The sequence below is a fragment of the Galeopterus variegatus genome, unplaced genomic scaffold, assembly GCF_000696425.1.
Source record: "Galeopterus variegatus unplaced genomic scaffold, G_variegatus-3.0.2 Scaffold1256, whole genome shotgun sequence".
Lineage (NCBI taxonomy): Eukaryota > Metazoa > Chordata > Mammalia > Dermoptera > Cynocephalidae > Galeopterus > Galeopterus variegatus.
Window position 1 is genome coordinate 65,509 of NW_007727367.1, and position 24,137 is coordinate 89,645.

At 47.4% G+C, this 24,137-nt stretch overlaps 1 protein-coding gene across 1 annotated transcript in view; it reads right to left on the minus strand.

Moving 5' to 3' along the window:
• LOC103593005 (signal-induced proliferation-associated 1-like protein 3) overlaps window positions 1-24,137 on the minus strand; it is a 218,448-nt gene that overhangs the window by 55,044 nt on the left and 139,267 nt on the right. The window contains exons 4-8 of the mRNA XM_008575915.1: window positions 22,100-22,230; window positions 14,287-14,475; window positions 13,207-13,381; window positions 9,187-9,290; window positions 6,184-6,341 (exon numbers count right to left, since the gene is read on the minus strand). Coding sequence (XP_008574137.1) covers window positions 6,184-6,341; window positions 9,187-9,290; window positions 13,207-13,381; window positions 14,287-14,475; window positions 22,100-22,230 — 757 coding nt within the window. The remainder of the gene's footprint in view (window positions 1-6,183; window positions 6,342-9,186; window positions 9,291-13,206; window positions 13,382-14,286; window positions 14,476-22,099; window positions 22,231-24,137) is intronic.

Consider the following 24,137-nt stretch of genomic DNA (forward strand, 5'->3'; position numbering starts at 1 on the left):
GCAAAAATAAGAGTTTCCTTTTGAGAATGAAAGTCTACATCTGAGTAGTAAGTTGCTAACTAGATTAGAAACTTAAAAAATAAGTCTTAGGGCACATTCATATGTTTTTGCTTTCTATACAGTAGATGTCTGAGCATCCACAGACATCAAAGGACAGTTCCCCAAGTATTGTTCAACTTCAGTGATCCTTGTAGATTAGATTACTGTTTGGCAAAAATCCACTCCTTCCCCTCTACCTTCGTAGGCTGGCACATCCCACCCCACTGATCCTGGGCCTGGTTATGTAACTTGACTCGACCAAAGGCTTTCATGCAAAGGCTTGCCTCCTATGCTCCTGCCAGTGCCATGGGATGAACAGGCCCTGGTGGCCTACTGGTCCCAAAAGGATGAAGGACACCTTGAACAGATCTGAAGCCAAGTCCAGCCAGACCCCAGCTCACCTACAGATGTGTGAACCACTAAGTTCTGAGGTGGTCTGTTAATCATCATTACTGTAGGAATAGCTGACTGACATGGAACATTTATATGATTTAGTTCTTTTATTTTATTTTTTTTATAAAAGATGACTGGTAAGGGGATCTTAACCCTTGACTTGGTGTTGTCAGCACCACAGTCTCCCAAGTGAGCCAACCAGCCATCCCCTATATAGGGATTTGAACCTGTGGCCTTAGTGTTATCAGCACCACACTCTCCCAAGTGAGCCATGGGCTGGCCCTGGTTTAGTTCTTTTCAACTCCTGTGTAACATTAACACCCACTGTAAATCATCTCAACAAGGCTTATTTTGAAAATTCATTGTAAGAGGAACTTAAAATGGGATTCTTTCTGCTTCAGTTTGACAGAGATGCCATTACGATAAAAATCAGATAGCAACTCAGTGAGAATTTAAAAAGGAAATGATCTAAAAACCTGTTCCCCAAAACTTTTGAAGCCCACCACTATGCAAACTACAGAGAGGAGGAGGAAATCTGTGGAGAAAGCTGGGTGGTGAGCCCCATTCCCCACCTCACCACCCCACTCCCCACAGGGGCCTCCTCGGTGACCCTTTTAGTGGTGAGAAGTCTAGTGTTTGCCTCTTGCCTGTGAGATCTAGAGGGCGGAGATGGCCAGCTATGACCACAGTCCAAGGGGCACTTTCCTGTCCCCTTTTTCCTCCCTGTGCTCTGACCCTGGGTGGGTCAGAATCTGGCATTTAGCAGAGCTGGGAGGAGGAGAAATGAAAGGTGGAGAAACAGGAGCGGTAACCAGGCTCCCTAGCCACCAGGATTCCTAGTGTAAGTTGCCCTGAGCTGGGATGGGGAGATACGTTGATGCGTCAAGTTTGCGGATTGATGAATGAATATCTCGGATGTGATGTTCTGATGATCAAATCAAGTGGAGACTCGGTGGCCTTTGAGCAGACGATTTCTAAAAGCGAGCAGAAAGGCCGAGGCATCTGCCACAGTGCACCCCAGGGGCGGGGGAAAGTGGCTCTTGTGGCTGCTTGAATTATGCTGTTTACATAACAACTGTATGAGTTGATATAAATGAGCAAGCAACAGGTAACTAAATTTTTCTTAAAGTATATTATATTTATCCTCTATAAAAACCTCAACTTGTGAGTATAATGTTGAGAGTTCCTACTGTTTCTCTTCCTATTGTAGGATAAGTTTTTAAATAAAGAGATTACTAATGAAAAAATATTCCATGAAACCCAAACACAATGTAGTGCTTGTTCAGGTTCAGTTGACTCCCTGTCCCCTCCCTTCATTTGACAACAGGGACAGTGTGACAGTCATTGGGCATTGGAGATATAGTGGTCCCTGACTTTCCAGAGCTTCTAATCTAGGAGGAGAGGCATACTAGACAAACACACAATATTATTCAGAAAAAGAAAGTGAAAAGGGTGTGTTATGACAGAACAACACAAGGACCTGATTTGGACAGGGGAATCCGGAGAGCCTCACTGAGGAAATGACAATTAAGCTGAGATCCAAGGGTTGAATAGAAGCAACGTACAATGTACAGAGGAAGATCTGGGGGAGGGCACAGCACTTGCAATGGCCTGACCAGGAAAAGGCACGCACAGGGTTGAATGAGGACAGGGTGGCCAGAGCCTGGACAGCGAGGAGAAGGAGGCTGGTTAGGTCACCAGGGGCCAGGCTACATAGGGCCTTGGTAGTGTGTTTGCCCTTTCCACCCTCAAGGTGGGAACACATAACCATTTAATGATCGGATCCACTGGTAACACTGTCTGTCCCCTCAGGTCCAGTCTCCATTCCCTGCTCTGCTCAACGCTCCAGCACAAAGATCTCTATAGCTGTGTCACCTGGGTTTCCTTGCCTTCTGGCTTCCAGTTGGAAGCACTGGCAGGAGATGGGAGGGCATGGAGAGAGAGGCTGGGATATCTAACTTCACTCCCTCCCTGCTGGGCTGTGACACTAGCAATGGCTGTTGTCCTTGGTTCCTTATAGCTACTGTTCCTGTTGAGTGGCCCCACTCCCAGGGCTACAGTTCTCACCAGCTTCCAGAAACTTCTCCTCCTACTCCCCTCACCCCTTTAAGCCTCAGGGGTGGAGTACTGGCTTCCTGCTGTTACTAGTTCCTGGATGCCTCATTTTCCCATACTGATTCTCTTAACCTACCCACATCTCTGTTAGTAGTCTGTTCATTAACTTCCTTCAGTTAAATCCTTGGCAGTGGGGAGGAGGGCATCTGCTTCTTGCTGGGGTCCTGATGGATGTAGGTGCTGGCAAAGAGTGACAACGGATTGGCAATCTGCAAATGTCACTGTGGCTGCCTTGTGAAGAAGGGACTGCAGGAGACCTGTGAGGGAGCTACTGCATAACCCTGGTGGGTCCGGCCAGACACTTTGCTCTCCATCTCCACTGTTCACTGTCTAGTGACCCTTCATGCCCAGGAGTGCTACATGGGCAGGTACCCCCCGGGGCTTAGCGGATTCCCCAGGCACCAGCACAGGTACTCAATGCTGACTAAAGCAATGATTTCAACTTGAACAGACAGACCCAGAAGAAACTGATTTCTACCAATGTACAGCTGTCTAATAGAAAAAGGCATTTCTTGGTGCAGACATTCTTCAAAGAATGCTACACAAACCAGGCAATTTTTCTTCTGTGGGAAATCTTGTGGGCATGACCTTGCCCCAGGCAGGGGGATGGATGAGATGACCTCACCCATCTCTCAACTCTAATTAATGGTGTGGTCAGATTGTGCTTTACAGATGTGAAGAGCTTTGCAACTTCTCCATTCAGCACTTCGCTGCTTATAGTGACAGATTTTGGCTTTTCCCATAGTCCTGAGTCATGATTTTAAGAATCATGAAACTGTAAACTGCTTGTAGGTTTTTGGAAAATCAGAACAGCTGGTCCCTCACTTCCCCGCAGGAGGGCCTGAGTTTTTCTAATCCACAGGCTGCAGGGATGATGCTGGTGTGCTATTCAGAAATGGCACGCTTGAAACGGGACAGGATGACAACTCATTACACAACCAGGAGATGTCGTGACCACCAGGTCACCTGATCATTGCTGCTCAATAGGTATTTCTAGAACACTCACAATTATTTATTCAACAATGATTTTCTCTGTGCCTACAATGTTTGGCCCAGGCATTTGTCTAGCCAGCAAAAATGAGGACCCACTATGTGCCAAGCACTGTGCCTTGACAGACATAGGAGGGTAAATATGTCATCAGGTTACCTTCAAGGGAGGCAAGAGCCACATAAATAAGTTGTTTTTATGGTGTGACAAGTGCTGTGACAGAAACATGTTTGGTGACAGCACATGAGGGGGTAACAAACCACTGGAGGGTGTCAGAGGCATGTCTGAGTTCAATCATAAAGGACAAGTGGAAGTTCACTGAGGGGGGAGGCCGGAGTTGGGAGGTCTGGAGGGGCAGGTAGTCAGGTTGGGTCGGTCGGGGCTGGAGAGCTGTGGACAGGCTCCCTCCACAGGGGAGCAATGGGGTCAGGTCTGTGCAGAGGGAAAGGAGGAAACAGGGAGGGAGGGAGGTGCGTGAGGGACAGCTTTGGCTGTATCTCTGTTTCCTGTCATTGTTTTTTAAAATATTTTGGCAGATGGCCAGTACAGAGATTGAAACCCGAACCTTAGTGTTATCAGCACCACACTCTAACCAACCGACCTTTCTGTAAAATAAAGAAAAGAAGGAGAGCTGAAGCAAATAAGGCAAAATGTTAACATCTGTTAAATCTGGTGGGCACATGGGTATCTGTTACACTATTTGCTGCACTTTTCAGAACGCTTAAAATATTGCATAATAAAAATATTTTAAGTTAAAGTGTAAAAAACAAGAAAGCTTTGTTCATCAGAAAGAAGAAATCCTACTAGAGATGCTGCAGAGACTGGCCTGGAAAGGTGGGAGGTCGGCTACAGGCTACTGTGATGGCCTAGGTAGGAGAGGGGAGGCCAGAGTGGTAAAGAAGGGGAGAAGGGCCCACCTGAGCCCTTGACCACCTAACTCTGAAGGCTGTCTCCTTTTCTGAGGTGCCTGTGTGAATATCTCCCACCTTTCCTCAGCAGGGCTACCTTTCAGCTGCTCAGGAACAACATACCTTTAAACCCTAAGTGTCCTCAGCTCACACTGATACCAGGGTGCACGCTCACTGTAGATGCCACTGGATGTCCCAGGAACAAATGGGCTTCAGGCCTGGGAACAAGCCGTAGGAGCCTCTGCCATGCAGTGTGGGCTCCCAGCAGCCACTGGCTATACACCCAGCACAGTGGGTCTCAACAGCAAGTGCTACACACAGGAATGTCCCTCCTTTCTCTCATGCACCCAGCTGAGAGAAAAATCTGGCAATTCCACCAAGAATACCAGGTCACATACATACATACTCTTTGATCCAGCACCCTCATTTCTAGGAATTTATCCTACAGCTTATACTTGGACTTCAGTGCAATGAGAATATAAACAAGGTCATTCATTGCAGGTGTGAGGAAACAACCCAAGTCCCATCAACAGAGGACAGGAGAGATTATCATGCATCATACAATGGTCATAGAGAATGAAAAAGCACTTTATGTACTGGTACAGAAAGATCTCGAAGACTGTTGCATGAATACAGGATACAGGACAATATGTATGATATGCTCCCATTTATATTAAATAAGTGGAAAAGGAATACTTATACATATTTGCCTGTATATGCATAAAGTATCAGAATACACAAGGAATAGCTAACATGGTCGCCTCTGTGAAGACAACTAGGTAGGTGGGGGTCAGGGTGGGAGGGAGACTTCCATCTGCATACCCTTTATATCTTTGGAATTTCAAATCATTACCCAGAGTCTCCAGGGACAAGTGCTGACCTTGGCCTGGGCCTGGGTTATTGATTGGGTGGTTTTCAAGGACCACTGCTCTATCCTCCCACCCATATCCTGAGGGCTTTCCATTTGTCCTTGGGGAGCTGGCCACTACCCTGGGTGAGCACTGTTGCTTGGAGAGCATACAGACAAGGATACAGAATGGGTATGAGGCCTGTGTTGCTTGTCCATTTGTGAGTTAAAATCCCTCAACTCTCCAGGTCCCTGCCTGCCCTACCTAGCATCCTTCCATCTTCCGATTCTCCTTTGGGCCTTCATTCTTGTGCCTCTCAGTCCTTGCAGCCTGGTGCCCAGGCCCGGCCAGTCATATTGGCTCTAGGATGGGCACATGACTCCAACTAGGTCAATGAGCCCCAATTCTGGGGCTTCAGGATACAACTTCTAGGAAAGAAAAGCTCTCTTTCTGTTGGATTTGAAGCTGGTAGGATGTTAAGCTCAGAGCTGTCAGAAAATGAAGCAACGTATAGGAGAGTGGAGCAGATCCAGCTATGCCCCAACCTGTCATGTTTGAGAGCCAATACACAACTAGCTTTTTGCTTTAGGGTAGATTGAGTTGAGGTTTCTGTCACTTGCAACAAAAGATTCCAAGCAAATACAAATCCTTGATGGTTTCCTTATCAAAACCAGGAGCCATGCCCCTTTCTGGTAGAGCACCACGCTCTTGGTTGGTGTGGAATGTGTGGACAAAGCTCCCCCTACTGAAGCACTAATAAGAAGCACAGGAGGCAGCCCGCATTGACTGGCTCTCTCTGCACGCTGCCTGATGCTGGATATCAGCTTTCGGATGTCCAGTGTGCGTGCATGGTGGTGGGGGGCGGGGGGGGTCAGTGTGTGGCGGTGCATACCTGTAGCAGACATTATCAGTGCAGGGGTTGTGGACTCGGACGATGATGAAGACATGCTGAAAGTGTGAGCGGATATTCTTGGGAGTGAAGGGCAGTGCTCCAGGCTCCTGGAAGATGATCGTCACAATGTCGTTTCCAATGTGCCTCTTCCTTAGTAGCTGGTAAATGGGCAACAGAGAAGGGAGAGGAAAGTGTCATAGGTTGACTCTAGGGGTCCTGCCTGGACCATTGTAACAGACCCTCACTGTCTCCCTGTTTCCACCCAACTGCCACAGTCTGCCCCCCACATACAGCCAGAGGAAGCCCATGAACACCTGACTCAGATCATATCCCTCCCATGGCTCCCTCTCAATCAGGGTGAAGGATAAAATCTCCACCATGGTCCAGGAGCCCCCACAAGGTGGGCCCCCATTACCTCTCTGACATCTCCTATGCCCTGCTGCTGCTCCTCAAACACGCCAGAAACATTTCCCTCTAGAGGCCTCCGCACTAGCTTTTCCCTCTGCCTGGAATGTTCTTCCCCCACGCCCCCACAGGGCTTCCTTCCTCACCTCCTCAGGTCTTGCTGAAATGTCACTCTTCCATGGAGGCCTTTGCTGACTATCTAACCCAAGATCCACCGCAGCCCCAACACTACCCTACTTCTGCTTTTCTGCATGCATTACTCAATGTGTATTGACAGCATACAGCGACTTTCCCCTCTTCCTTGTGTTTCTTGTCTGTCTCTTCCCGTGAGTGTCAGCTCCATGAGAACAGGGATTCTGTTTTGTTCACTGCCCACTGCTATATCCTCAGTACCTAGGACAGTGCCTGGCATACAGGAAGTGCTCAGTAAGTATCTGCTGAAAGAGAGCACAGGCCAATGGCATTCGCCTTGTTCAAAGCCACACTCATGGATGATGGTAGAGTCAGATCAGAGACTCCTGGCAGGGCCAATTCTAGGCCGCCACCCCCTCCCTGGACACTGAGTTGAGAAGGTCAGGGCATCTGTGGTTTCAGATTGGCCGTGGGGGCCCCACCCCCTCTCCTGCTTGTCAGTCTTGAAGGAAGACTATTATCTTCACAGGTGATGATGTATTCATGACATTTTGTGTATTTGCTGATATTATACTGTTCTGATTTACACAAGTTTAGTCTTCATGTATCTGTTAAAGAATCCATGTCAGTAACATGAGATCCACAGACGGGAGTCCCACGTTATCTATAAATGAGGTGGCTCACAGTATGAAATCCAGACACACTTAGCAGCTCAACTCATCCACTGAGCTGTTAGTTCTTTACGTGTGTTTTAAACTGCATTAAATTAATTGCTAGAGAAAGTACCTATTTACTATGGCTGATCCTGTAGTAGACATTTTATATCCATATCTTAACTCACAATCTCATTTAATCTTCACAACAACCCTGTGAGGCATTAACTCATTCACTCTTTTATAGACGAGAAAACTCAGGCTCACAGAGGTTAAATGACTTGCCCTAAGTCATGCAGCGATGGAAGGAAATAGCCAGGACTCTTGTTGTTTTTGGTGGCTGGCTGGTAAGGGGACCTGAACCTTTGACCTTGGTGTTGTCAGCACCATGCTCTCCCAAGTGAGCTAACAGGCCAGTCAGCCAAGAGCCAGGATTCTAACCCACTTCTGTTGATTCTACAAGCCCAGCTTTCCCCACCAAGCCTCCCAAATACACCGGAATAGGCACTGCTTCCTGTGCCCCTCCTATGTGTTGGGCCCCACCTCACACTCTGGTTTCATGCATAAGAGCATGGACTTTTCTCAACAACCTTGAGACAAGGGCACTATCATTCTGCCCATTTTACAGAGTTGGAACTTGGGGCTCAGAGAGGTGAAATCACTTGCCCGAGATCACAGTTAGGCAATAGCAAAGAAAGAACTCAAACTCAGGTCTAATTCTGAGAATGATGTACTTAACAGCACACTATTAGGTTAACCTTATGAAACTGCTGACATTTAACCATTTTTGGCCTACAAAATCTACAATGTCACATGTACTGACTGGGAAAAAATATGTACTTCCTAAGCTATCAGTACTCCGTGGGGTTCCTGTTCATTAGGAACTAGGAAGAGTTGCTCCCCGGGCCCAGTCTGCATGGTGTGTCCAGGAGGAGACGGATCACACTGGCAACAGGTGTTTGCCATCATTGCCCACCCAGTACCCCTTCCTTCCTTCTTCCAGGAGCCACACCCACTCTCCTTTGGGAAAGCATCTCCCTGACCTCTGTTTGTTTTGAGTTGTGCTGACCCCACTCACCCTCTCTAGGGGTGGGCATGTGCCTCGGGCTTGGCTACTCAGCCCATTCTATGCCCACCCGAGGCCTGGGGACTAGCATGTGAATGGTCCAATGAGATTCAGCTCTGAAACATTTCTGGGACAACAGGAAGAAACAACTCTCTTTCCCCTAGAGTGACTACGCTTGTAGGATGGGAGCCCAGGGCTGCTAGGACGCATCTTTGCCACTATTTGGGAAGACCTGTGAATGGAACCACTACAAAGAAAAGCAGAGGTGAGAAATAGAGAGGATTCCTAAAATTGTTTGAGCCCCTGGATCTATCCATACCTAAAGTCAGCCCTCTCCTAGAACCTTAGAGCTATACAACCCAGTAAATCCCATTTTTTGCTTATGTCAGTTTGTTTTCAGTTTCGGTCACCTGCAGCCAAAATAATGTTGACCGATTCACTCTTCTTTTTCAAAAGACCAGTGATGACTCAAGAGATCCTTGAGGGAGTCAGAGCAGCTAGGGGCAAGCAGGGTAGCCAAGGAACAGCAAGAAAAACTGGCGCCAAACAGACATCAAGCCACAGCTGGCCTAGTCTCTAACCCCCAGGTGAAGTGATCATGGAACACGGGATCTCCAAGACTAAGAGCCTCCATCTGATCCACAGGATGGTAGCAGGTGAGCCAGTGCCAGGTAGGCAGGCTGCCAACAACCACAAGGAGGGAGAATGCCTTGAGGCCCAATGGAGCATCAGTTGAAGATCACTGACCTGCTGCCTGTTGTTGGGGGTGTAAGGGAGCAGGGTGGAGACGTGGAACATGACCTCGTAGTCCTGGTATGTCGTGTAGAGGGAGTGGGTTCCCGTGGAGTCAGCTGAAACAGAAATACCAGTTAGCGACACATTTCCAAAACCTCTGAGTATTTGCCATATCCCACATACCATCTGTGCTTTTTAACTTGATGCTTTTAGTTAAATCCACTTTTTAAAATTAAATAAATTTAGGTAAAAAGGAAACCTTACATTATACACCCACCAGATTGGTAAAAATTAAAAAGTCTGACAATATCAAGGGTTGGTGAGGATGTGGAGCAACTGGAACCCTTTATGTGGCTGGTTAGGTGTGTAAACTGGTACAACTACTTTATTCTGTTTTTTTGTTTGTTTTTTTAGTGTCTGACCGATATGGTGATCCAAACCCTTGACCCTGGTGATACGACACAGTGCTCTAACCAACTGAGCTAACTGGCTAGCCCAGTACAAACACTTTGGAAAACTTCTTAGCAATCTCTGTTAAACTTGAAAGCAGGCTTAATCAATAAATCTAGCACCTCCTCTCCTACGACCACAGCCTGGAGACATCATGCAAGCGTGCCCTGGGATATGGGTACAAGGATCTCCAAATGTCAGTCAAAAGAATGGATAAACACATGGTGGTACACTCATACAGTGGAAAAATATACAGCCAGAAAAAGGAACAAGTCACAGCTGCAACAAGAGTGATAAGGACTGAGTTGTGTCCCCCAGGTTTTATATATTAGAAGCTTGATTCCCACCATGACTGTTGGGAGGGTGGAAAATCCTATTACGGTAATTGAAATGTGGAGCCTTGAAGAGGTGATCGGATTGTGAGGACCATGCCCAGTGAATGGATTGATCCATTCAGTGAGTAATCAGCTGAAAGATTAATTGTGGTCATAGTCGTGGTTCTGATGGCTTTTCAATAGGAGCCAACTGAGGTTAGCTCTCTCTCTGCACCTGCATTTTCTGCCACGTGAGATCCCTGCCTTGCTGTAAAGCCACCACCAAAGATGACCGTCACCAGATGTGTACCCTGGACTTTGGACTTCCCAGCCTCCAAAACTGTAAGCAATAAATTTTGTTTTCTTATAAATCACCCAGTTCCAGGTATTTTGTTATAAGCAACAGAAATAGACTAATAAAAATGAGTGAATCCTACAAATATAATGTTGAGTGAAAGAAACCAGACACATATTGTATGATTCCATTCTCGTTACGTGCGATAGCAGGCCATTGTTGAGGGATGCATATATAAGCAGCAAAACTATGAAGAAATACAAGGAAATGATTACCATAAGAGTTAGGATATTGGTGATCTCAAATAGGAAGGGAGGTTATGACCAGGGAAAGATGCATCTGATTATTTACCCCATATTTCAGAGGGGGACACTGATGCACAGAGAGGGAGTGACTTGCCCAAGGTCACACGCAATGAATGGTGGAGTCTAAACCAGAAACTCAGGCTGTCTGACTCCAGATCTGCTTTCTTAACAATATTTTCTTAACAATATGCTGCCTCTCAGTGTCAAGTGGGGACATTGAAGCCACAGTTGGCTAGCAATAGAGCCAGGTCACCTCCAGGTACTCCGGGTGGCTGCTTGAGCCAGGGGTATCCCTACCTGTTAACTGGCAAGACTCTGGCCAGGAGCACTATGCTTCCTGGAGTCCTCTGAGAAAATCCACTTCCCACAGAAACCACACAGAAGCAGCTGATGTTTATGTGAATGCTAGTTCTCTATAAGGCACTGTGATGGGCATCTGATCCTCACAGCAATGCAGGCGGGAGTAGGGAATCTGATCCTCACAGCAATGCAGGCGGGAGTAGGGAATCTGATCCTCACAGCAATGCAGGCACAGCAATGCAGGCGGGAGTGCAGCAATGCAGGCGGGAGTGGGGAATCTGATCCTCACAGCAATGCAGGCGGGAGTGGGGAATCTGATCCTCACAGCAATGCAGGCGGGAGTGGGGAATCTGATCCTCACAGCAATGCAGGCGGGAGTGGGGAATCTGATCCTCACAGCAATGCAGGCGGGAGTGGGGAATCTGATCCTCACAGCAATGCAGGCGGGAGTGGGGAATCTGATCCTCACAGCAATGCAGGCGGGAGTGGGGCAAAATTATTGCTTTCATTTTATGGAGGAAAATCCTGAGCCTCAGCAGCAAGCATTTGTCAGAGAAGGGGGATATGTCTCCTATTTCTTTTTCTGCCTGCACTGCTCCTTTAGCAACGAAGGAAATAACATCATCAACAGCAGTAATATTAACACTCACATCTGCTGGTTCCTATGTGCCAGGCGTGTTGTGTGGGGCCTGCTGCCTTGTCAGCACTCTGCAGGTAATACCCACACTCACGGGGCTCTGGGGAGTGCCGGGCACAGAGTGAGGACTCAGAATGTCTGGGTCAATGTTGTCATATGGAACCCTCACCATACTCCTGAGGTAAGTACTATTACCCTTGCTTTACAGATGAGGAAACTGAGCTAGAGACAGAGCTACCTGTCCAAGATCACAAAGCCAGCAAATGGCATAATAATATGCCTTTTCTTTCTCCTGTCTTGTTCAACAGAGGAGGTGAGGGTGATGACGACAGCCACGGGCACCTGCCTAACGCTTTACCTATCTCTCTAAGATTAGCCTCTGGAACTGGGCCTCCATTTTCCAGATGAGCAAACTGAGGCTTGGAGAGGTGTGGTGAAGAGCAAGTGACTGAGCCATCTTGGGGCTTTCTGACTCCCAGCCTGAGCAATTAACCCAACGACGGCCCACCCCCAAGGACAATGGCAGTCCATTCCCCAGGGAGCTGTGACCCCTGAATGTCACCCACCCATCTCCGCAAACTACTTAGCATAAAACATTTCAGTCCTACATCTTGTCTATATGTATGTATGCATTCACATTATATGTACAGAAAATGCTACAATGAATATGTTGTATCTATCACTGTGATATGGATTGAATTGTGTCCCCCCAATTTTCCCATATTTGAAACTTAATCTCCATTGTGGTAGTGTTAAAAGGGTGGGAAATCTTGTTATGGTAACTGAAAGCTGGGGCCTTGAAGAGGTGATTAGATTGTGAAAACTATGCCCTAGTGAATGAATTAATCCATTAATGGTTTAACGGTGGTCACGGGCATGGTTCTGACGGCTTTAAAAGGAGAGCCCTTTAGAAACTCTCTCTCTCTCACTTCTGCCATTCTTGCCATGCAACACCCTCCTTTACTGTAGAGTCACCACTAAGAACAAGGACCTCAGCAGATGTGTTCCCTGGACTTTGGACTTCCCAGCCTCCAAAACTGCAGGCAATAAATATTGTTTCTTTACAAATTACCCGGTTTCAGGTATTTCTGCTATAACCTGCCTTAAGAAACAGACTACCACCAACACTCTAACGTGAGCACCACTTTCCAGCCATACCACCCTTTCTCTCTCCTACCAGCCTGAACATTGTGTCTATCATTCTCCTGTTTTTCTTCAGTTTTACTACTTAAGAACAAATTCCCAAATAACATATTGTTGGGTATGCTTTTCAAATAATTGTTACATAAAAGGCATCATTCAGTACATGCTCTTCTGAGACCTGCTATCTATACACAACATGAAGTACGTGGCCCTCATCCAGGCAGGCTCCTGTGGCGCCCCTTTGCTTCCGCTGCATAAATACACACAATCCTGCCAGTGCACACTGGGTGCTCCAGGTGACTGTGGTTATACATGCAGCACACCTCCTGATAAGCATGTGCATGCACTCTCAGAGTATGTATCTAGGAGTGCAGCTGCTGAGTCACAGAGTGGAAGTATCTTCAGACTTTACTAGAATGTGCCGCACTGTTTTCCTGAGTGGATATACCATCCGCGTTCCCACCAGTGGGGTCCTATAGCTCCCACTGCCCCACATCCTCACCTCGGTATTACCAGGCCTTTTAATTTCTGCCTGTTGGGTGGGCGTACAATGGGGGCTCACTGTGACGGAACCAGCCCCTGACTTACTCTTGACATCCAGCTGAGCGGCGTACTTGGTAAAGCCCTTCAGGCAGACCTTCTCGCCAATGAGGGACAGGAACTCCTCAAAGGCCGGGCCCGCCTCCTCGTTGTTGTACATCTCCTCCTCAGAGCTCTGGCCAGCCTTGCAGTAGAGGATGCCCACCTTGTGTTTCCGGCAGAGCTGCAGAAGCAAGGGTGGCTTTGTGGAGACAGGCCAGGCAGAGATGTCAGGGGGAATGGAACAAAGGGGTATTTCTGAGGCATTCAGCCCTGGGAGATACTGGGGCCACTCAGGAATTCAGAGACACAGCCAGAAAGAAAGAAAAAAGGCATTGGGGCATGTCTTAGTTGTCCCTCTGCCTCGCTCCCATTCCAGAGAGGCACAGCACGGTGCCCATGCTGCCTGCTCTCCTCTCTACGGTGGGCAGAGGGCAGCTGGCAACACCACTCTTGAGGGAAAGAAGCTGTTGCCTTGGCCAGCTTCCCACAGTAGGTGGACGGGAACTGGCTGTGATTCTGCAAAAGCAAAATCTGGAGGGCTCAGGCCTTACAGTCAATATTTTTTAGGAGGTAGGTCCTCGATAACCACTCTTATGTTAGGTATTCCTCATTCTCCTGGTCACTGGTGACTGGATCATGGACAGACACACAGACACCTGACCTAAGCATAGGCCATGCAGGGGCTCTCCTGTAACTGAGAGTCAGCTGGCTGGGGTCTGAACGTGGCTTAATTCTAACAGCAACTCTGGGAGCTGTGGGAGAGGCAAGAGAAGCAGAGCGAGCCAGCGTGCAGAGGGGAAGGAAAGACACACAGTAGATAACATGCACGCACACTTGCACGCATGCACACACGAACCTGGCGGCTATCTCATCCCCAGACTACTTTCTTCCTAGGACCCAGTTACATTCCTGCTCTTGACACCCCTAGAATATGATAACAGATTTCTCCTTTTGCTGAAACTAGCTTAAGTTGGTTTCTGTTACTTGTGGAAAAAAAAGTGACCAAGACAGAGAGAGGCACCAGGAGTTGGGTGGCAGGCTATTTCCGCAGTGTCTTCACCTCCCCCGTTTATGTCCCTGGCTCACCCCTTGCTCATCAAGCTTCAGCAGCTGCTCCGTCACCTTGGGAGTGTTGAGAGCCAGCCGCAGGCAGTGGATATTGAGTTCGGGGATGACATATTCCAGGGCGTCCTTCAGGGGTAGGCCCCGCCCAGTGCCATGCTTCGTGGCTGTGGGGGTGGCATCTTCCAGGATGGAGCCCCGCAGGGTGATGAGCTACTCAGGGAACAGAAGAAAAGGTTAGGAGGCTCACAGGACCCAGAAAGGGATTAGAGTATACGAGGGAGGTCCTGTTTCAAAGAGTCATGGGCAATGGTTAGAAGCTCGGGCCTAAGCCAGGACTTGAACTTGCCCTCCTGGCTGTGTGATCTTGACCAGGTGACTTCGTAGGTCTGAGCATCAACTTATTCTTTCGTGAAATGTGTACAGTGATAGTATCATGACCATGAACGGGTGTTGGGAGGACTAAATGAGACAATGGATATAAAATACCTTCATTTGTTCCACACATACTGTTGAGGGCCTCCAGTGTCCCAGTCCTGTTCTAGGTGCAATGAACAAAGATCCCTGTCCTTGTAGAGCTGACATTTGAGTGGGAAGATGGATTATGTCAAGTAATAGGAAGTATAATGAATAAAACAGGCTCCACAAGGAGGTGGGCTCTCACTGTCGTTATTACAATAACATTATTTTATAAACATATTACCACAAACTCTCATGTAAAACACCTGTCTGCCGTGGACAGGTGTACACACACATGCACACACACATATTTTTAATCCCTCTTGGGTGATTCTGATGTGTAGTCAGCGTTGAAAACCTTTCATCAAAGCTAATCACGGCTATCTCATTCCCCTTCCCCAGACGCTGCTTTCCAAATTTTTCCTATAGCCATCCATGTGACCAATTCCAGGCAATGAGATGTGAGGGGAATTCTGCTTGGTGAGGACTTCTGGGGACAGATTCTTCTCTCTGATAAAAGGAAAGCACCTTTCTGCCTGCCATTTCTTCTTGCTAGGGACACTGGTGTAAGATGTTTAGAGCTGTGGCATCCATGTTGTGATCAAGAGGAAAGAGACAACAGAGTCTCAGAAGTCGATCCCTGCAGCTGCCTACCTCCAGATTTCTTAGATCATTAAAATAATCCTGTATTTGTTTTAGTTATGGTTAGTCAGGTGTATTGTTACTTTGCAGTCAAAGAAATTTCTAACTGATATATCCTAATAACAAGTCACATTTATGAAGGTGCAGTTCACTGCACTGTGCTCCATGTAGTGTAGTAATTACTTAATTATATGTATAGGTCTGTTCGGGGGAAGTTTTATTTCTGTTTTGCAGATGAGGAAACTGAATCTCCAAGAGGTTAGGTACCTTCTCCAAGGTCCCCATAGCTGACAAGTGGCTGAACCCGGTCTGACTTCTCCAAAGCTCATGGTTTTTTTCATTCATTCATTCATTTATTTACTGCTGTGAAGTATAATCCACAAACACAAGGGTACTTCAAAAAGTTCATGGAAAATGGGATTAAAGCGTAGTATGGGGTTGGCCCTTTAGTTCAGTTGGTTAGAGTGTGATGTTATAACACCAAGGTCAAGGGTTCGGATCCCCTTACTGGCCGGCCAGCAAAAAACCCTCAAATCTTTCCAGAAACGTTTTGAAGACTCTTCCTATAAAAGTCGTTAATACACATATGCACGGCTAAAGAAGTTATCACAAAATGAATACATGGGTAATCACCACCCAGATCAAGAAATACAACATTTCCAGCCTCTGAAGCCCTTTCATGCCCCTTCCCTTATGCCCAAAGGTAACCCTACCCTGACTTCCAACACCATAATTTATTTCTTCCTATTTTTGAGTTTCACGCAGTTTGTATTCTTTTGTTATCTGGCTTATTTATCTTAATGTTACACATATAAGATTCAGTCGTGTTGTTGCCAGAGGCTGATGTTTTTTATCATGATAGATTTGATCCTTTCTACTGTTGATGGGCACCAGAAGCGCTTCTAGTATTTGACAACTGTGAATAGTGCTGTTAGGAACTTTCAAAGAAGCACCTCTTGGTGCCCAAGAACACATTTTCCTTTGGGTTTATACCTAGGAGAGAAATTGTCAAGTCACCAGGCATGCAAATCTTCAATTTTACTGTACTGCCAAAGAGTTTTCCAAGTGGTTGTCCCAATTTACACCCCACTAGCCCTGTCTGAGGGCCCCTGTTGCTTCATGTTCTAATAGCAGCTCATGCTTCTAGCTGCGATGTGCTCTTGGCCACCAGGTTATGCCATACCCTGGGCCCAGCACCACATTAAAAATGCATGGCAGGGGGTCTAGAATACTACAACAAAAACACCCAAAATACACTTGGGGCTATGGTTTAAGGACTAAAGAGAATCAGTGTTCACTGCAAAAACATGTTCACCTAAGTCAACAGACATAGAAGGCAGCAAACATAATGTGTCATAACTTCGCCTCTAAGCATACAGGCCACCCTTGCCAAACAGGACCTGGGCAAGAGGGATGTGTGGAAGAAATGAAATGATCTCATGGTTGGGAGTTCCCAGTTCTGGCCACGGTAATTAATAAACAAACAGATCTCTCTTATCATAAGCAAGGTAGTCTTGAAACAGATCATGCAAAGCAATGATGTCAGCTGCTCTGCCTTGCCAATCTGGGTGGCCCTAGGGTTGTGGGTTCAATGTACCAAGAGGATCAGTGTCTTTATATTCTACTGACACTGTCCTGCAGCGCCCTCTGCTGGGAGCTAAGGGATAGCACGGACCAGAAATCTTCATTCCGCCACACTGGAGAAAGGTCACATTTTGGCCCACTACTTGGAAAACTCCCAGCTTTTCCTTCTGCACTGCAGATAATAAGTAGGGCACTGGCAAGTCACAAGTGGCCACCTCTCTCTCCACCTGGTCATGTCTACTGTTATCTCCCAGTTGGTGAGCAGCCTCTTCCTGGTCTCCCTGCTCCCTCCCCCCCTGCCTCCCTGCCCATTCTTTCTGCAGCAGCCTGAGTCAGATCACAGCTCTCCTCTGCTCAGAACCCAACAACATTTGGCATCATCTCATTGAGAGTAACAAACCAAATGAGCTGTGAAAGGGATACAGCGCCATGTAAACAAGGAGGTTCCCATTTGCACAGGTTGTTCTTTGCTGGCTCCTGACTCAGGTGCACTCCCTGCTTTTGTCTGTACTGGGCAGTGGGTGCACACTTCAAGAACTTTCCTGGGTGGTTACTTGGTAGTCAGTCTGCCTGGGTTCGAATCCCAGCTCCACCCCTCCCTAGCTGTGTAAACCTCAGTAAGTTGCTTAATTTCTTTGTGCCTGTTTCTTCATTGATAAAGTGGGAATAAGAATGCCTACTTCAAAGTACTGAAAGGATTCAATAAGATAATCCATGTAGAGTGCTTAGCACAGTACATGGCATACAGTGAGAGCTCAATATGTGTTAGGTAAATATGTGTATATGGACAAAACCACATAGTTAAGATTTTTTTTTTTGCCTGATAAGGATACAGAGGTGGAAAAAAAAGAAAAAAATTTTAACTGTAAATAGGAAGCTACAGTTTGCTTTTCTCCCACTTAACAGTATGCTTTGGAGATTGTTTATATATAAGTACACACACACACAATCAGATGTACATACTGAACAAAAATGGGGTCCCACTAGGTGCACTATTACACTTGGTTTTTTCACTTCATGAGACTTTCCCTTTTTTACTTTGCATACTTATGTATTGCTTAACATCTTAACAATGAGTGTATGGTACATTTTAAATAAGAAAGAACTGATAAAATAAAAATCCAGCCTCTAACCCTATCAAAACTAAGGTCTGTCAAGAACTTGTGTTTGCCAGGCCAAAGTGAACCCACTGGTCCTGGTGAGCCAGAGCATCCCTGGCTGATTGCGGACCCCTGTGTCCTGTGCCCCGCCTGCAAGGGGGCTTGGGATAGGGGAGCCCTGGCTTGGGGCTTGTCCTGTCCAGGCTCACTGGGGCTGGGGCAAGGGTGGGGGCCAGGAACTGGAGTTCGGGCAAGTGGTGCCAAAGCCCAGCTCCAAGTCCGTTCCTGCCTCCGTGAGAAGCTTGGTGCTGCCAACACTCATATCCCATCTGCTGAGAGATGCAGGCCCACTCGAGACAGTCTGCTTGGCGGCCGGGGGTGGCCATCTGGGGCAGGCCAGCCGGCTGGCTTGGAAAGCAGCCTGGGCCCTCGCTCTGGCCCCATACCTTGGTTTACAGGAGCCTGAGGCATGTGTGTGTGGACAGGAGGAGGACAGAACCCCATCCCTGAGATCAATCCCTGCTCCCCAGTATGGTCCTGTGACCTCTCAGGAAAGAATGATGGCCACAACAGTAGTGTCAATCACGGTACCACCTGGCAATCAAAGCACTTACTGCCCTGTAGCCTTGTGCTGCCACTTTGTGTACATCGATCAAGAGAACCTTCCCACCTCTCCAGGAGACAGGCAACAGTGCAAAGTTTATTTTATAGACAAGACACTGAGGTGCACAGAGGTAAAGCCATCTGTCCAAGGTCACATAGCTAGTGGATGGCAGAGCTGGACTGACCCTAGGGCTGTGTGTTCCCAGAGCCACAATTCAAATTTGACCTTACAGGCACTGTGGTGCCATGGTTAAGGGCATGGGCTCAGGGGCGAGGCAGCCTGGGTCCACGTTCTGATGAGAGGTTCTCTCTCTGGGCCTCAACATCCTCATCTGTAGAAAGGGGATAAATAACGGGACCCACGTCATGTGACAGTTGAGAAGATCTGATGGGTCAATGCATATAAAACACTTGTTAGGACAGGGCTTGGCACTACTATGTGCTAAAAGTGTTAGCTATAATTATCACTATTGCTGTCACTGTATTTGGGCTATGGGATCCTCCACTCTGCCTCCACGACAGGGTTAGAAAGGAATGAGACAAACCTTTCTGGCCACTGCCCCTCCCTCCAACTCCAGATGATGGGGTCCTCAGGCCTAAGGGCCCAGTCGGGTAGCTCTGCAAGGGGCTGGGCCCAGGGATGAGTCTGTGTGGCTTGTGTGTGGGGAGGGCAGAGAAAAGCCTGCTGTGGGTGTGAACTTCAGGGTGAGGCCACAACCCACAGGATATGACAAGGGGGCAGTAGACGAAGACCTCTCCTGACAGCTAACCTCACTGAGCCCAGCACTGCCTGCTCTACATGTGCGACCTCACCGAGCCCACATCACAGTCCTGTAAGCCTGGGATTTCCAAGGGGGAAACTGAGGGTCCAAGAGGAGAAGCCTCATGCCCAAGGTTTCTGCACTGCTGAGCAGCTGAACTCACAACAGGTCTCCAACACATCAAGCATGGTCCTGCCTCAGGACCTTTACACTGGTTGTTCCCTCTGCCCAGAATGCTCTTCTTCTAGCTGTCCACTTGGCTCCCTCTGTCACCTCCTTTAGGTCTTTACTCAAATGTCATCTTCCCAGTGACCATCCTGTCTAAAAATCTAACCACCCACCTTCTTTTCTCTTCCTTGCTTTATTTTCCACCCCGTCATCATGTACCACACTGTATAATTAACTCAGGTATAATGCATACCGTCTGTCTCCCCATGAGACTACAGTCCCATGGGCATCTTTGCTGTCTTATTTGCTACTCTTCTCTCAGTGCCGGGCACAGGGCTGCAGGTGGCAGTGCTGAGTGAATCTCTGTGCAATGAATGGATCCCAAGTCTCTGGCCATGGAACTCAAGGGTTCCTGTGCCTGGCCTGGGGTAGACTGGAGTCCCCAGAGGCTAGTTTTGTAGCCTCTTTGGGTGTCAGAAGTGGACAGAAGCAGACACAAGCCCAGAATGACATCAAGCCAGTTTCAAGTTCACTGAACATGAACCATGGGAAAAAAAAATTATGCCCTGACCCCAGTATCTATGCACTGAAGTGTCAGGAGTCTTAGTATGTGTGACAGTCTGGTATTTAAAAAATTCATTCCACATATTTTATTTTCATTAAACACAAAAACAAAAGTGCTGGCACTAAGTTGAGTTCATAACCCATGAATGGGTCTGATGTGCAGTCTAAGATGAGTTAGTTGGACCCCAGGGGCAGCCGAGTGCAGTGGCTGGAGCACAGGCAGACACCCTGTCCTGCCACTCACTGAAGGGTGCTTTGGGCAAGTCCCTTAACCTCTCTTTGCCTGTTCTGTCATATATAAATGAGGACAGTAGTGCTTTCAGCAAAGAATTGTGATGAGATTTAAGTGAGTTAGAACAATGCCTGACACACAATGTTAAGTAGATTTGCAGTAATATTAGCAACTATAATAAATATTATATTTATTATTTTTATTATTATAGTTATTATTATGATTGTGGTTGTCATTTCACCCAGCAGTTGCCCATACATCCTAAAGCAGCCTGATGCACTGCGAGCTGTCACTTCACATTCTGCCCATGGTGAGCAGAGAGGAGGGGCTAGGAAGACAGGCCGGCGACCACCTGCAGTCTGGGGCTCATGGTCTGAGGGCCTCCTCTACTCAGCTGCCACAAATCCTACTTCCCCTCCAGGGCTCAGCTGGCCCTAAATCCAAAGTCCTTGGCAGTGGAAGCCTGCTGTATTTCCATGCCTGGGCACAGGCCAGGTACAGGGGCTGTGGAAATACAGGGCTGAGAGAGACTCACTTTGGGGAGCCCGCCTCCCTGCCAACTTCCCCTTTTCTGGAAAGGTCTTCCTTACTTGGGTCTTTTGGAAATCTCCATCATTTTTGCTTGTCTAGCTCCCCTCTACTTGCAGAGGAACTGCCCTGCCTCCTCCTGCAGGTGGCTCTGATGGAACTGTCAGTCACAGTACCCTGCCCTGCCCTGCCCCTGGACCCAAGGTGGAGCACAGGTCCTAGATCTGGCCAGTTTTCTCTATCACCCCTCATCAGAGTGACTGGCTTAAGGCGTGGGCTTGTGATCCAAGCAAACATGACCAGAGTCCTTCCCAGAGACTCAGCAGATAAAAGTCTTCCTTTTGGTTGAGAAGGTATAAAGATGTAGAAGATTTGAGCAGCCAGTCTCCATCTTCCCAGGACACGGAGAGAGCTTGCTGGTGGCAGAAGAGAATGAGATCCACAATGTAAAAAGTAGCAGAGCCAAGCAGAGTGGAGAGATTAGGAGGCAGAGTTCTGGTGACTTCATTTGAGTCTCTGAGTCCAGCTATGCCTGAAGCTGGCCTAACCCCTGGATTTGCAGTTACACGACCCAATGCATTCTCTTTCTGGCTTAAGCCAGTTAGAAATAGATTTCTGTCACTACAATTTAGACTCCTAATAGAGAAGGGTATGCCACAGCTGACATTTAATCCAGGGGACGATCTCTGACCAGGCAGAACAATGGGATTCTCTACTCAGAATGGAAAGTGACAGTTGGGGGTGTTTTGAGCCGATCAGCATAACAGCAGTTCCTGGGGTAAAGATTGCCTAATTCAGGCCCTGTCTGAGGCTTGTTGCCTTAATTCTTCTTTCCATTATGCAGGACACCTCATGATCCTGAAATGATCCCTTACCCCCCACCACCTTTATTTCTTATGCTAACTAGAGTTAATCTCTTGCAAATAGTTTTTGTAATCTTGGGCTCTGAAGTCAGACACACTGGATTCAAATCCCAGCCTGGCTGCTTATTCACTGATCCTGTACAAGTCATTTAATTTCTGTGAGTTTCCTCCTCTGTAAAATGGGGTGACTAACAGGACTGCTCTCCTGGGTTATTGGGAGGATCACATGAGATGAAGCAGGGAAAGCGCCTGTCCCCACAACATGGCTCAGAGGAAGGGCTCGTAGATGTGAACAGCTCTTACTTATGTAATAATGATAGTGATGGGACCTACCTCACGGGTCCGGAAGATGATCCTGTACTGGTACTGAGGTCCGTGGTCCTTGTGGTCTTCCAGCTTCTCCCGCTTGATGCTCACAGCCACTGGCCCTAGTTTCTCATCCACGCCAAAGTAATTGGCGTGCTCTAAGAAAGAGCAGAAAGAACTAAGAGTCAGCTGCCTGGAAAGGAGGGGTCCTGTCCCACACACGCTTGCTGATGGGACGACCAGGGCAGGCTCTTGTGCAACCTGTGGGATCCCAGTCACAACCACACTCAATGGAGAATCCTTAAGAAGTGAAAGCCCACCTTAGTGTACCACCTGTGCCAAGTCACAGAACTTTTCTGAACCTCAGCACTCTCATCTGAGAAATGGGGGCTTTAATGCTACCCACAATTTAGAGAGCTAATGTGAAGCTGAAATGAAGCCACAAATATAAAACACTTAGTACAGGGCATGGCACATAATAAATCCAGCATCACTGTGATTAATCCCGTTTGCAAATGGTTCAGCTGGTTTAGCTGCCAATTAGCCCTTGTGAAGTGGTCAAGACTCTAGTTTAGCCTCCTGTGAGCTCAAATCTGGGCTCTGCCACTCATTAGATGTATGGCCTGGGGCCAAGTCACTTAAGATAATTCTCAGCAGTACCACGGGGTTAAGGATGGACCCACCTCTCAGCACAGTTGTGGGGACTAAATAAATAGGTATGGAGCACCTAGCACCGGAACACATAGTAAGTGCTGGCTATTTCCATCCCCCGGGCATGATGTTTGTTATGGACAACACAGGTCTCAACTTTATCCGACCAGGTTTCTTTAGACCTAGATAACTTAAACACTGTTCTTTTTTTCCCTTAGGATGACAGAGCCTTTAGCAAGTCATGAAGCAGCTTTCTGCTCTCTCCCCTGAATGACAGCTGTCTCTCCTTTTTTCTAAAACATGCTGCTATCCTCTAACCCTTCCAGGCAAACAGTTCTTCCTGACATATAGCCCAAGTATCTCCTGTGTGTGGTGGGTACCCACCAGCAGTCTGCCTTGACTCAAGTCCACAAAGTCAGCATCTACCCATTGCCTGAAATTCAAATGGTGCTGCAAGCAGCTGCCTCTCCTTCCCACCCCTGTGCTCTGAATATTTAACTGATGGTTCCTGTTCTCATGAGATGCTCTTGGCGAATCAAAGGCTAATCTAAGGCCAAAATAATGTGTGTTAATTAACGGCCCGGGTCAGAACAGCATCTGCAGTGGGTTAAACAACCTCCCCAGCAGGTCAGAGAACAGAATAAACATTGTACTTTGCAGATACTGGTTCATTCCTGAAGCAATTACAGGGGTAATGGTGGTGGTTGTTTTTCCTAACAACGCACACCCAGCACCTTGAAAGTCCCAGCATAAAGTAGGTTCTTGCTAAACACTGAGCAATGACTAACTTATCTACGAGCTTTGATAAAGATTCTTTGCTTGGCCAAACTTTAGTCAGCCCTCTGAATTTTCTGCTAGGCCCATCTGTACACTTCCTTGTAAAATCCAGTTTTAACAAAGAACCCTGCTAAGTCAAGTTAGCAAGAACTATCCCCATCCTCGACGTCTAATCATCCTCAATATCTGATCAGGTTTCTTATCGTCCACCATCCTCCAGGTGATGTCTGAATATCCTAGCATGTCTTCAGCTACAATCCTGTGACGTTGGTTTAGCCAGAATCCCCCTTACCCCTGATGTTTCCTTTTAATAATTTTCCATCCACTGACCCCCCAGTCTGCTCCTTGGCTATAAATTTCCACTTGCCCATGGTATATTCGGAGTTGAGCCCAATCCCTCTTCTTCACTTCAAGTCCCTGTAGCAGTGGTCCCTACACCTATATCAATGGCCCTGAATAAAGTCTTCCTTACTATGCTTTAACAAATATCTCTGAATGATTCCTTCGACAGCTTCCAGGGCCACAAAAATAAAAAAATAAAAAATCATTTTTAGAAAGGAAATGGCTTTGGGCCGGCCCGGTGGCGCACTGGATAGTGCGCCACTTGGGAAGCGCGGCGGCGCTCCCGCCTGAGGGT